Source organism: Syngnathoides biaculeatus, chromosome 5 (assembly GCF_019802595.1).
Source record: "Syngnathoides biaculeatus isolate LvHL_M chromosome 5, ASM1980259v1, whole genome shotgun sequence".
NCBI lineage: Eukaryota > Metazoa > Chordata > Actinopteri > Syngnathiformes > Syngnathidae > Syngnathoides > Syngnathoides biaculeatus.
The window spans coordinates 4,191,415-4,205,008 of NC_084644.1; the positions used below are offsets into that span (position 1 = coordinate 4,191,415).

The 13,594-nt window shown below is 42.3% G+C and overlaps 1 protein-coding gene across 16 annotated transcripts in view; it reads right to left on the reverse strand.

Moving 5' to 3' along the window:
• Positions 1 to 13,594, reverse strand: part of LOC133500331 (protein 4.1-like) — a 42,410-nt gene that overhangs the window by 10,759 nt on the left and 18,057 nt on the right. For 9 of the 16 annotated variants that reach the window (XM_061818885.1, XM_061818884.1, XM_061818881.1 and 6 more), the window contains 17 exons: positions 13,081 to 13,257; positions 12,812 to 12,964; positions 11,900 to 12,712; positions 11,434 to 11,616; positions 11,122 to 11,343; positions 10,762 to 11,004; positions 10,462 to 10,677; positions 10,171 to 10,362; positions 9,853 to 10,083; positions 9,622 to 9,714; positions 9,213 to 9,410; positions 8,883 to 9,077; positions 8,256 to 8,449; positions 8,010 to 8,075; positions 7,889 to 7,927; positions 6,617 to 6,679; positions 1,674 to 1,847 (listed from right to left, as the gene is read on the reverse strand). In XM_061818885.1, coding sequence (XP_061674869.1) covers positions 1,674 to 1,847; positions 6,617 to 6,679; positions 7,889 to 7,927; positions 8,010 to 8,075; positions 8,256 to 8,449; positions 8,883 to 9,077; positions 9,213 to 9,410; positions 9,622 to 9,714; positions 9,853 to 10,083; positions 10,171 to 10,362; positions 10,462 to 10,677; positions 10,762 to 11,004; positions 11,122 to 11,343; positions 11,434 to 11,616; positions 11,900 to 12,712; positions 12,812 to 12,964; positions 13,081 to 13,257 — 3,452 coding nt within the window. Of the gene's footprint in view, positions 1 to 1,673; positions 1,848 to 6,616; positions 6,680 to 7,887; positions 7,928 to 8,009; positions 8,076 to 8,255; positions 8,450 to 8,882; positions 9,078 to 9,159; positions 9,411 to 9,621; positions 9,715 to 9,852; positions 10,084 to 10,170; positions 10,363 to 10,461; positions 10,678 to 10,761; positions 11,005 to 11,121; positions 11,344 to 11,433; positions 11,617 to 11,899; positions 12,713 to 12,811; positions 12,965 to 13,080; positions 13,258 to 13,594 lie in introns of those variants that run through there. The other 7 variants (XM_061818877.1, XM_061818883.1, XM_061818882.1 and 4 more) reach the window with 7 other exon arrangements.

Sequence of the window (13,594 nt, forward strand, 5' to 3'; positions counted from 1 at the left end):
CGAAGAATCGGGTGAGTGATACGTAATGTCTATTTGCCTATTTATACCGCATACTCTTGAGACAGAGCACTGGGTTCCATTACGAGCCGGGTCAAATGAATACACCCACTCACTTCTAAAGACTACAATGATATTACTCGTAATCTTTCCAAGTAAAAGGTACTCACCCCGCTTTACATGCGGAGTACGATTCCACTATTTTATCCTGTTCGATTTCAATATGAAGCTTGAGCGGCGTCAAACTTTTTTGCATCGATCGCCAACGTTTCGCCGTAACTCCGACATTGCGTCCTGCTCCGTGTAATAATTCCGTGTACATATCCTTGCGTGAAATAGTTGAGACCTCTCCGTAGAACTCTCTTGGACAAGTCTAATGCATTTGGGAAAAAAACATACCCCAATACATCTGGAACACGCGATAGAGAATCGACTTCAAACCTGTTCTGTTCAGTCGCCATTTTAGAAGCTTGTGGGACATGGCTAAGGGGGCGGAGCTTAAGATCGCCATCGGAAAGGTCCATTCCTCTTTTAGGTATGACACATAACTCACTGTATCGTATTTGCTTCATGACTTATTTAATCTGGCTACATTTGTTGTGATTCTCCTCAGAATCAGAATCAGCTTGATTGGCCAAGTGTGTTAAAACACACAAGGAATTTTTCTCCGGCAGTCGGAGAAAAATTGCTCATTAATCGCATTAAAGATAATATTATGTAGTTGGTACAGGTTCTCTGCAAAAACAGATGTGTCTAAGTGCAGACATTATGCGAGCAGATAAGAAGTCAACTTTCATATCTCTAAAACATGATGCTGTGATGTTTCAAATCAGATTAGGCTATGGAAGATGTAAATCGAAGATTTTCTTTTGTTCTCGTATGGATGAAGTTATTAATTTGGAGCGTAAAAACATCTAGCACATTTGCGCTCGTCTCTTCAGTAACACGGTTTGGAGAAAGCAGCTGTGAAATGTGAAGAAGCAGGGGAAGAAAAGAGTTCAAAACAAAAGGCAGAGAAGCAGAAAAGGTTGGATGAAGAGAGCAAGGGAGGTAAAGTTTGTTCTGCGTGAGAACGTGCAAATCTTCTAGAGAGGGGGCGGGGTCGCATCCCGTTGCCATGCGTCACGTCTGTCGGCATGCGATACGGACACGTCAAAACCTCTGATGCGTGCGCGATGAAGCGTGTCGGAGGGAAGCCCAAGATCCCTCACCCGCATCAGAGTTTTGACCGAGCGAGAATATACAAATGCAGACGCAATTCAACCGGCCCAACCTGAATTCTTCACCAGATCATGCTCGTGCCTCACCTGACATGCTTTTTATTGCCATCGACAGGTCTGAACATGCTCACGCAGTCCATGACCATCAAACCGTCAAACAACCAAGACAGCAACCTGGAGGAGCCTCGTCAGTTACAATCCCATTTTACACGTGGAACAGTGACAAAAACTTTGTTTTAAAAATTGTCCAACTTGCATATGGATCATAGCACATAACCAAGGGATGCTTCCAAGCACACAACAACCTTGACAGCTTTCAAGCAACAAGCAGATGTCTGATATCATTGTGGATGCATATATAGTATGCATCAAATGTTTCTGTATTTGATTCAACATTTGTGTTTCTCTTTTTGGTTTTTATCCCCCCCCAACCGTTGTTTGGTGCGCGAGACTCACCCCATCGGCACTGGGCTGGCCGTTGACGCCCAGGCTGCGTAAAGGGGAGTGCGTGGACAGACGCTTGTCCCACTCACTGGGCCTGGGCTCAGGTACGGCCTCCATGAAATTCCTCTTCAGCTCGCTGATGCTGGCGTGATGCCTGAGCAGGTCCTCCTGAGGCTTATCAAACTCCTACAAAAGCAAAAGGCCGGGGTGGGGGTGGGGTGGGGGGGGTGGAGTAGGGTGAATGGAGGGAGGTGATTCAGAAAGGTCAGCCAAAAATAAATAGTGGCAAGGAAGAGTGGAGGAGAGTAAAAGGAAGGATTGAGAAATGGGCAATATTGGCAGCGGGGGGTGTACATGAGGAAAGAATCAAAAGGATGGGGGGAAAATACAGAAATCATCACAGTTTGAATAAATATTATTGATTAAGCCAAAGCAAAGTTAGCGATTTGATTGCGACAAACAGACGAGTCACATTTTAGGTGGCGGTATTCCAGATTATGAGTTTAACATTCTTGAGCAATCAGAAACGTGTGGTACAAATTTGGAGACTTGTTCAATTCATAATCTTCTGCGCGGTGCCAGGATCGGTAAAACGGTTTATAGAGCTCGTGCACGTGACGTCGCCATTTTCACGGCCGAACAGAGCTGTTCGACATTGTGGAGGACGTTGAACCGGAGGAGAATATTGACAATACCCGAGACCTTTTGTGCTGTCGGTTGTCACATTGCAGATGAGACAGATCTTCAAAGAGATCATTATAAGGAATACCAGCTGAAAAGACCAGAAATATTGATGGATTTCGGCAATTAAACGTGATGGATGGCGCCCAACCAAAATACACACACGCCTGTGTAGTGATCGCTTCATGTCAAGTAGGAATTATTCTTCTCAATCTCCATCCTCTTTTTTTTTCCCAATCATAGTTAATGAATGCATATTTGTGTAAAACCAGGGGTCATTTATTGAAACATTTGGATTTGTATTGAATACTAGATGAAAAGATCGATGGATTCCGGCAGAGGTTAACGCGTGGCCGAACACACTTCCGCGTTCGTGAGCCGTCAAAACTGTCACAGTGTGGGATTTATTCCTGATTGAGAACAGATCCAGCAACAAAGTATTCGTATGCGTCCACACTTTTGCACGCTTTCAAACTTTTGCGTGTAAATCTCGACATGTGTATATCCAGTTGTCCAAGACAAGCGGAAGCGAAGTAATAGTCCAATTTTTTTTTAATCAGTGAAAACATCGATTTCGGCATTAAATACAGGTCCTCTATGCCGAGTTTATCTAATTTTTTCATGTACCATCATTTATTTTCACCTTTTAAATGTCTGACAGTATCGGACAAGACTCTGGGCGCCGTGCTACAAGACATATTTCTGTGACGTCTCCACCCGAATTAGCATTGAGCAATGCTTAGCTTGACCGACAATATGGCGAGGTAAACAAAAGTCACGTGATTTGATGACGTAGGTGCACGAGCTCTATTGCAAAGCTTTAAATCAGGCAGGTTAAGTGCGACGCATGGTGCTTGCAAAAACCGGAAAAATAACTGCCAATCAGTAAGCAAGGAAGGGAAAACTGCAGTTGTGATTCAGGCGCCGGAAAATGAGGCTGCAGTAAAGAAACACAATTCTATTTAACACAAAGGATCCAAGCACCAATAACAATACTGAACATTTTGCATTTATGGATGTGTAATCACACAATGCAGTCAAAGTTTTAGTACGGAACTGTGCTTGATTACTACCTAAGAGAAACTTCTCCAACCAAAAATCCTTAAATACATAGCAACACAGCTGTATGAGAGCAGATCATTATTCGAAAGTTCAATTCATAATGTATCATAATTAATGGTAAATTCAACTTCAATTGGTAAATTCATTTTAAAGGCAAAATTGCAGAGACGGAGTCAGTGCATATCAATGCATTTCAAGCAAATGAGATGACAAAAGGATGCAAAGAGAAAGCGCAAAAGCAGAACAGGAAGCTCGTAATGGGCGAACGAATCTTGAACCACTTGGGACAAATGTTTGGAAAACCGCTTTGGGACTTGAAGCATGTGCCAGTGACCTCTCCTGGTGAAAAAGCAACACTGCAGTGGATTGAAAACGTCTTTCCTTTGAAAAAGGTTTGAGAATACCGGAATAATGTTCTACACTGAGGCTGACCTCAAAACAAGTTAAAAAAAAATGTTAAAAACAAGACATCTAATCCCTAAAATTAGTCAAAAGAAAATAATATATGCCAACTGGTATGAATTGACTTAAGATTCCTTCTTAAAAGATCTTGTGTTGTCTTAAAACAAGTCTTTGTCTTGGTGAAAATTTAGGGGGAAAAAGTATAAGATGCCTTAAAATAAGTAAAGGAGATGAGTAGCTTTTGTAAAAAAAAACAAAAACAAACAAAAAAAAAGTCATAGTTAGGGTGTGGCAGTGGTTATGAGGGTTGGGAAACACAAAGATTTTTACCAAGGTACAATATATTATTTATCAAGCACGTGGTCTGAGACAGATGTCATTTTTTCCCCCACTCACACATTCTCCACATTTAGCAAAATAATGCTTTGCTTGGTAGAACGGATGAGAGTAAACTTTATAAGATTATCTAATATGATTCATGTATAAAAACAGCAACCGGGAAAAAAAAGTAAATGATTGTTATGCGACTTAACTCTCTAAAATCATAAAGTTACCAAACGATCTAGCCAGGTACTCTATGTGGCGATACCCACTTCTGAACATAGACTCCATCTATATATAAATAGAAGAGGTGATAAAGCGACAACTACCACATCAACAAAACCTCGACGTTCCAACTAATTCCCTTCATTATCACCGGATTGGACTGTGGGTCACGTGACTCATTCAGGCAAGCGACTGCATTTTCTGACGTCTTTTGACGCGATTTTGGACCGTGGGCCGGTCACGTGACGCATTCAGGCAAGCGACTGCATTTTCCGACGACTTTCGACGTCATTTCAAGCGTGATTCAAAGCAAAAGGTCTGTGGGTGGCAGTTCAGGGATTGAAGTTTCAGTGGCATCCGTGAAGGAGACTCCTGATGATCTGGCTCATAGTGTTAGGATGAGATATTCAGTGTAACCGGTCATAAAACATGCAATGCCTGAAATATTCTCAGGTGTTTACTTTTTTATTAGAGCTTCATGAAGGAGACCGTAGTGTCCGTAATAGTCCTAACATCGTAACTCAGAATGATGGATTCAGCAGCACAAGTAGCAATTATGTAACTGTACACAACGACAAATAACATAACTTTAACTACTACACCATGTCTGTAAAAAATATTAAATAAACGAGGATGACAACACAGTCAAATGTGATCATTGTGACTACAGAAAAGGATGCTGGGAAACCCCTCCTCCTCCGATTCCCTAACATGCAACGATAGCTACCTTTATATCTATAATATAAAGCACTCAGTACACACAAACTCGCAATGTATCGATATATAATAACAATGGGCTGCACACGAAAATTATGTAGCTCTTCCGACATGCGGCATCTTTGGTAATACACATCTGTGTGAGCAGCTGTTCTTGCTGATGAAAATTAAGAACAAAATGATTTGCCTCAATGATGAACACCAATAGTGTAGTCCATCCTGAAAAGATGGACAGCACAGAACCTAAACCCAATCATAATCTTTGAGGCAAGAGAAGATGCACAATATCCAAAAATGGCTAAAGGGTAAAAAAAAATAAATCTTGAAAGATTTGATAAATAATTATGTTAATCTCTACTAAAAAGCAAAATGCTTCTTTACACATTCACCTTTTTGTGCTGCATTTTGATATTATGAACATCCATCCATCCATCCATCCATTTTCTTAGCCGCTTATCCTCACGAGGGTCGCGGGGAGTGCTGGAACCTATCCCAGCTGTCAGTCATCGGGCAGGAGGCAGGGTACACCCTTTAACTGGTCGCCAGCCAATCGCAGGGCACATGGAGACAAACAGTCACACTCACAATCACAATTAAGAGTCTCCAAAGAATTCATGTTTTCGGGATGTGGGAGGAACCCAGCGTGTCCGAAGAAAGCCTACGCAAGCATGAGGAGAACATGCAAACTCCACACATGCGGGGCCGGGATTTGAACCCCGGTCCTCATAACGGTGAGGCCAACACACTACAGCTGCTGTACATCTGCTCTACTGTGCCACCATATTTTAAATGACGTCACTGATGGTGTAGTGGTACACACGCATGCCTTTGGTGCTGGCAGCGTGGGATCGATTCCCGCTCAGTGATGGTGTCGATATCTTCCCTACGACTGACTGGTGACCAGTTCAGGGTGTAGCTTGCCTTTCGCCCAAAGCCAGCTGGAATAGACTACAGCTTTCCCGCATCCCTTGTGAGGATAAGCGGCATGGATAATGACATGGTATACTTTAAATTATTTAGAGGTTAAATTCATTTATGTTGGTGTTATACGGTATCCTTTCTGTTCCTATTAATATTGTCAAGTGAAAGATAATGCTTTAAAAAATGATTAACATATTTCATTAGGGTTTTATGTCTTAGTCGCGATATTAATAATAAGTCAAATGAGTTGAGTTATGTTTAACTCAATAAACATTTATCCTGTTTGGCCTGCGACACGAAGTGTGCTTTGAGTTTCCCTTCTAGATAAACGAAAAATCTGCTTGTGAAATATGTTTTGCTTACTAGAAGGACAGCTTTATGGATTGTAAAATAAAGCATGAATACTAACAGCCCTCTTGGTAGATGCCTTTAGTTCAGATGCACTCTCCTGGAAGTGGATTAGAGTTGGCACAAACACACATTTGTTTAGTAATATACGCAGCCAATCGGATGTGCCGAATGCTAAAAATCAAGCAGTCATGCGAGCGTGATATGAAACAGCAGCCAGCGCACCAGAGAGCAAGAAAACAAAGCGAGAGACTGACATCTCCAGTAGGGATACAAACCTCCAACATTAAAAGGCTATGTCTCATATATATTGAGTCACCCTCAATTTTCTTAGATCTTTTCTGTGAAAAATGAACAGAACAAAAAGGGAGGAGTCAGGGAGCCAGTTTCTTACGACGGTCGCTCCACGTCGGACATGCAGGCTGTGATGTTCAATTGAGTACAAACTAAAAAAAACAAAGCGCTGCAAAGAGTCGACATGCAAAAAAAGATTGAGGCTGAGGGACGCAGGCTAATGACCGGATTACAGACTGCAGGTTTAAGTCCTCTAGTCTGAAGTTAAATAAAGAAACGAGCATGTGTGGTGAAACGAGTGGGAATAAAACGTTGGTTAATTGCAAGAATAAACATGCAAATGCATTCCAGGGATTGTAACAGGATGCAATGAGGATATTAATGGAATTTAAGATATATGTGTAAACAATCTTAAACCGATAATACAAGTATATATGGTCCATATGGCTTGTAAATAATACATTTCTTGCAATCTCTATCAAATAAACCGCAGATGCTGCGATGGCCTAGCAATATGGATGCAGTCACTCACATTTGAAAAATGTACGGGTGTGGTCAGTCATGCTCGCAGATAAAGTTGCGGGTGTGATTAGGGATGGCCTTAAAATAATTTACTCAATTAATATAACATAACTGTAAATTAACAATAAAATAAACAAATACATAACCAAAATAGAAAACTAAAATTTCAAACTCAAAAATGATCATTTCCAATTTCAACTGATATTAGGAGAACATGATATAAAACGGTGTTTGAAAATTTTCATCAATAAAAATTCTTGATCTGATAAACTTTACCTGATGAAAATATAAATGCACTGTGCTGTCAAGGAATAAACACGAACGGTCGATACCCGCAACATTTTGAAAACGCTGACTGTTTAACATAGCGATACATTGGAACAAACATTCCTGTCGCCAATCATGATGTGTTGATGCGTGCATTTCCTGTTTCCGGGTGAATACCGGTTGTTTTGGAGCAGGCTCGTTTAGTTAACGTTTATTACGTAATAACACGTAAATGAATGTCAAGACGACACAAAATAAGCGACGTCTTTCAATATCTATTTTTTGTACTCGTAACAAATTTTACGCGCGTGATTTTTCGTGCCGACCGTGGAGATTAGCGAGCGCGGAAAAGTGTGTGAAATGTGAGTGACTGTGGATGCATATGAGAAGAAGATGAAATTATGGTTTCGCACGGAGCAGATTCTCATCAGAAAAGGAGAAATGTCACACACGGCTCAGAACCTGACCTTCCGCAACTGCACCACCTCTCTGCTCGACACCTCAGACTGTGAGGAGAGAGGGAGATACGTTAGCATACCTGCCGCTTGCGCTCTGGAAGGGAAACGGGTCTCCGATGCCGACACTAACCTGAATGTCCCCATTGATGGAAAGTGTCAGTGAGGATTCAGTTCTCAGGTCAGTCCATACTGCTGACTACAGCAGCAAGAGACATAGTTCAGAGAATAATCCCTGCTCTGACGTTTAGCATTTTTTCTACTCTAATCTCATGAGAAATTGAATGAGATCAGCAACCATTCAAATGGTGAAAGCATTTCATACTTTTGCCCAAAAAATAAAACCCTCAAGCTTTTAGCGTAAATGTGAAATGTCTACCTTGTCCTCCGTTTTGGATGGCTCAACACCTTCTAAAGTGACCTCGAGCTTCCTTTCCTCTTTGATGCCTGTCCTGATTGGAGTGGAGGTCTGAGGCTGGTCCAAGGGGGCCATTGGAATTCCAGCCTCGGCCAGAGCGGCTTGGGAGAAGACTGGAGCGCTGACGGGGCGGGCGCTTCTCTGTGTGATCGCCACTGAACACAAGACAGGCAAAGAAAACGGGAGATGAGATCAGCGGTAAAAATGGATCGTCTAAAAAATACCAACACACAAACGCCACACTGCCAATTTGCCTTGTTGTACTCGACTGCGAGCGTTAACGGAAAGCGCACACACTGTATCATACTTTACCTGGAATTCTCCTGTGCCGACAACTTGCAGAGCGCACATAACATACCGAGAAGCTGCAGTACGGTTCTTGTTAGCAAGCAAGGAGCTACAGAGCTCTACGTGACTGAGAAAGTGAGATTAGGAAGCGATATTTCTTCCGTCTGAAAAACAAAGCGCAGTCAGACGTACTTAAGCGATGGTCAGGTCACGCATCTTGACTTCATGTTAATAAGCAAGGGGTCAAAAAAAAAAAGCAAGACTGCGTGCAAGTTGCACGGACAAAGGCAGAATGAATACCTGACTTTTTGGGGCCAACGTCAAGTAGAACAAACCAATCATCACTAACGTGAGTGTGTTTGAGGGCCCGTCTTTCGTCCTGGATCTGTTTCTCAAACCGGGGTCTGGTCTCAAAAGTAGAAATTCTCGTTTCGGTCTCGGCACTTTTAACTCTTGGGACTTCCGCCGGGAATCTGTGGCGCTCAGGCACGGCGGCTAATTTCATACAATGTCGTAAAAATGATTAGGACAAGAACATTTGTTGTGGAACTCTGTAGCCAATAGAAAAGCCAAATACCTGCAGTAACGTGACAAATGCTAGCAAAAAGAACCGAGCCCTCTCAAATATACCTGTTTTCTTCAGAGCCACATCGAAAAGAGTAAACCAGTCATCCTCAATCTTTCTCTCTTTAGGATGTGGTTTCTGCTGCAACATCTCTTGTCTCCACATCTGCTCCACTACAGTACCTCTCTGCAGTGATCTATTCTCTACGACAGCAAAAGCTTCCGATGGAGCTATCTGAGGATACCTTTGCACGGCTTCAGCCACTATTGTAGAATTGCAAAAAAAAAAAACAAAAACAAAACATCAAATCAACACAGCCGCAAAAGGTGGTCTGCGTTAAGTGAACTGAAATGTAAACGAAACTCTTCTTTGAGTGATGTAAAAAAAAAAAAAAAGACATACCTGGTATTTTTACTTCATCTAATAACATAAACCAGTCATCATCCAACTTTCGCGGTTGTGGTTTAATCTTACCTAACTTGACTGGCAGACTGACTTCTTCTCTACTGGGTTTTTGTTTTGTTGCTTTAACGGCGGCCACATCCACAATGCGCTCAACAACAGTAACTGACGGGAAAAAAAATTGAATATATAATGCAGATTTGGAATTAAACTCGCCGTGGTCGTACTATGTGATTGAATATTTCTCGTGAATTTGTTGAATTTTAAAAAATTGTTCTTGAAAACACTTTGACGGATGGATACCTGATGGTACAGGGGCTGTCTTTACTGGGATGATTTGTTTTTGGAACAAGTCAAACCAATCATCTTGTCCACTCCCTGACATTGGCATAACGGGTCTCATTTCCAAAAGATGTGTCTCACCGCGTTTGGTGTTCTCACCCGTTACCATCATCGCCCACGTTCTAGTCTCAGCATTTAACGTGTCACCCTCTAAGCGTTTCCTCAATGCTGGAGTAATTTCAACAGGGGCGCCTGGCAGAAGCAAACAAATTCAAAGGGAATTATCGATCAAAGCCAAATAGCGTCCGACGGCTGTCGGCGCAATCACAAATCGTGTACCTGGTAGTTGTTTTACAGCCTTATTGTGAACTGCGTCAAATGACACAAACGAGTCATCTTTCTCTCGCTGTGGTTGAGATGGCTGCTCTCTCATTTGGTCCGAACCATCTGGTCGCGGTTTCAGTTCTTTGCCTCTCTCTTCAATAACAGGTCCAACATCAGGATACACTTTGGGCACCACTGGCAGGGTAACTATTGTTATCAGTGAAAATTAGGTTCTTTTAGGGGGGTACTGATGTGTGTAAAAAGCACACAAAAAAAAAAAAAAAAAAAAAAAAGACATGAGGGTACCTGGTGGTACAAAGGCAGATTCTCTGGGAACTTTGTCCAGCAGTTGAAACCAGTCATCGTCTGTCTTTACGAAAGGGGGGAGTATTTTTAACTCCGGATAAATTGTCTTTGGAGCCTCTTGTTTTTGCATCTCTTCTACTTCAATATCCAGTTTATCTTCAACCAAAGCAGAAATGTTTTTTCCAGCGTAAGCCTGAACGTACCCAGCCAAGGTCGCTTGACGAATAGAGGGATGTGACGATATTAAAAACAGTGAAGGTTTGATGTGATAAGAAAGAACGTGTGAGATTTCAGCAATACCTGTCGGTACAACCTGTGGTTCTCTCGTCTGAACATCCAACAGGGAAAACCAATTGTCTTCTATTTCTCTGACATTATCTGATAGCATAGCAACTTCATTTGGCCTCGGATCCCCTTTTATTTCTGGTTCCTCGACTACGACGTCCATGGATTTGTCTGTCGTTTCAACCTGCACATCACTCTCTCTGACAACTGTCACATCACTCAGAGAGAAATCTTCTTGGGCAGACACATCAAGAGCCGCTACAAGAAGAAGATATAAACCCTCAGACCCTGAACATTGCAGAACGGGGCTTCAGATAACAATGCCAGCAAAGCTCAACACGAAGGTTTGCTAGAGCGAAGCTTTGAAGGCAATACCTGGCGCTCTATAAGATGTTTCTTTGGAAACAACATCCAGCAACACAAACCAGTCGTCCATGTGCTCTTTCAGCAGCTGTTGTTGTTGGACGTGTGGAAGATATGTTGGCGCTCCTTCCCTTAGTTCTGTCTCATCAATTTGCACCTGCCTAATCTCCTCAGGGTTCGCAGCCACAGAGGGGCAACTTTCGGCCCCCTTCTGGCCTGGTTCTTTGAGGGGAACTGATAGGAGCAAAACATGGGAGCATGACAAAAAGGCAACAACAAAAAAAAAAAGATCAAGTGTTCTGCAAAGTCGCAGAGGGGAAGTACCTGTTTCTACATATTTGGGAACAGAATCCAGTAACAGAAACCAGCCATCTTCTCTTTCTAGAATTGTCTGCGATGGAAGAATCTCTTCTAATTGTCGCTCTCTTTTATCCTTAACTGCTTTAACCACTGATTCTGAGATCAAAACCTCCCTCTCATCCAACTCAACACATTTCACTGGTGTAACTGAACGAGGTGAAGAAACACAAATGAAATACATGAACATAAGTAATAACTCGGTTGGACCGAAGCTCGAAAGGAAGCTGAGCAGGTTGACATTAGCAGTTGATAAAAATGCTTAACAAGAGCAAAATAGTCGAAAAGCCATAAAGTCATCTAAAATCCATACAGTCTCAAATTAGGATATGTATGTATCAGGGTAGTGAATACAGCCAATTATTTTAAAATTACTGCAAGTGTTTACAACACATTAGGTGGAAGATTTAAATTGCGCAATGCCATACCGTACCTGATGGTTTGATAATTGCCACGTACGCCGGACGGTCGAAAAGCGTGGACCACATGTCCCTAGCTTTGTCTAGTGAAAATCCATCTTCAAGCTCAGCAACTTTCCTCTCAGCTCTTTTCCCCAACATTTCTGTTTTCGGTCCAATCTCGCTGTTTTGCGAGCTCTTTTCCGAGATTATTCTGACAAGCGACTCCTCCATTGCATCAAGCCTTTGTGGCCTCTGATCCACAAAAGCAACTCTTTTCTTAGTCCTTACAACCGTCTTAGAAGATACCAGAGAAGCGGTAATAGTAGCTGGAAAATTCAACTTTTCCTCCACTTCATCTTTCCATTCATCTTCTATCTGACATATTTTCTCTATCAGACTGTAATCAAACAAATTCTCTTCTTTTCCTTTCTCAGCATCGTCTTCCTCAGGTAAAAGGCCCTTTAAGAACACCTCTTTTATTTGCTCCTCTAATTCATCCTTCTCATTTACCCCGTTCATGCGGTTTACAATCATGACAGAATTTTTCAACACAGTCCGTGTGATGGCTTTACTTTCTTTCTGTAGTTCTTCCTCTCTTAGTATGGCAACTTCTTGTTCCCCTAATTCCTCTTCAATCACCCCCTGGATCCTCTCTGACATGTCTTCTACTTCTTGGAGCCTCTCTTCTAAATTCCTAATTTTCCTCAGCCTCCTCTCAATATCTTGCATCTCTTCTAGCTTGTCCACCATCACCGCCATCTCCTCTAGCCTTTCAACGACCTCCTCATCTGTCAGTTGTTGCTCTTTGACACACACTGTCTCCTCATCCTTCACTTGGAGCAGGGCTGGAGGGCGGAGGAGAAGCGGTAAGGAACATGAAACGCGGTGTAAAAACGTGTGGTGAGTCTCATGAAAAACGTGCAACGTCTGTTTGCAAGTCGTACCATCACGCAGCGACTCACGCTTAGGTTTATCGACCTGCTTATACAATGGCGGGCTGGGAATTTGATCAAAGTAGAGGAACCAGTCATCGGGCTGTTCATGCGCTGGTCGCAATAGCCTGTCAATGGAGCTCACGTTTGCCAAGCTGAGCTTAGCTGACAATATGAGAAGAAAAATAATTGACACCAATTTAGCAAAAATACACAAAGACAGAAGTGCTGAATGGATACTGAGCACACCTGTGAAAGTAAATACTGTATGCCTGTCATACCTGGTTGGTTAGCAAAATCAAAAGATGTGGAAAATGGAAAAGGAGGATCTCGTTCGACCAGGGTAGACCATTCATCTTCTTTTCTCGTCTGTGCATCGGATGAAAGCTCCCACCACGGCTGAGTGCCTGCCTGAGTATCCCAGGACTGAATAAATGCCTGTTCAGACTCACCTGTGGCTGCGGAAAAATGATCAATTATGTGATGATGCTGTTTCAAGCCACATGAATAACGTGTAAGCAAGAGCTCTGCGAGTCCGGTAAGAAGATGTTAGTGAGGAAGCTCAAGGAGGGAAGTTTCAAACTTGACAATTTAGCAAGTATTCTTTATCCAACAAGAGCAGAGCTGTCTCAGTAAGTCAGAGAAGCAGAGATGATAATAGAAAGTGGATGATGACCACAGAGATATTGAAGACGTAGCATAAAAAACATTAAGCTACAACTTCTGAGGAAGCCAAAAACAAGGCATGTCAGGCTTGAATGAGTCAGTGTATAGTATTTCGTGCAGTGATCAAAG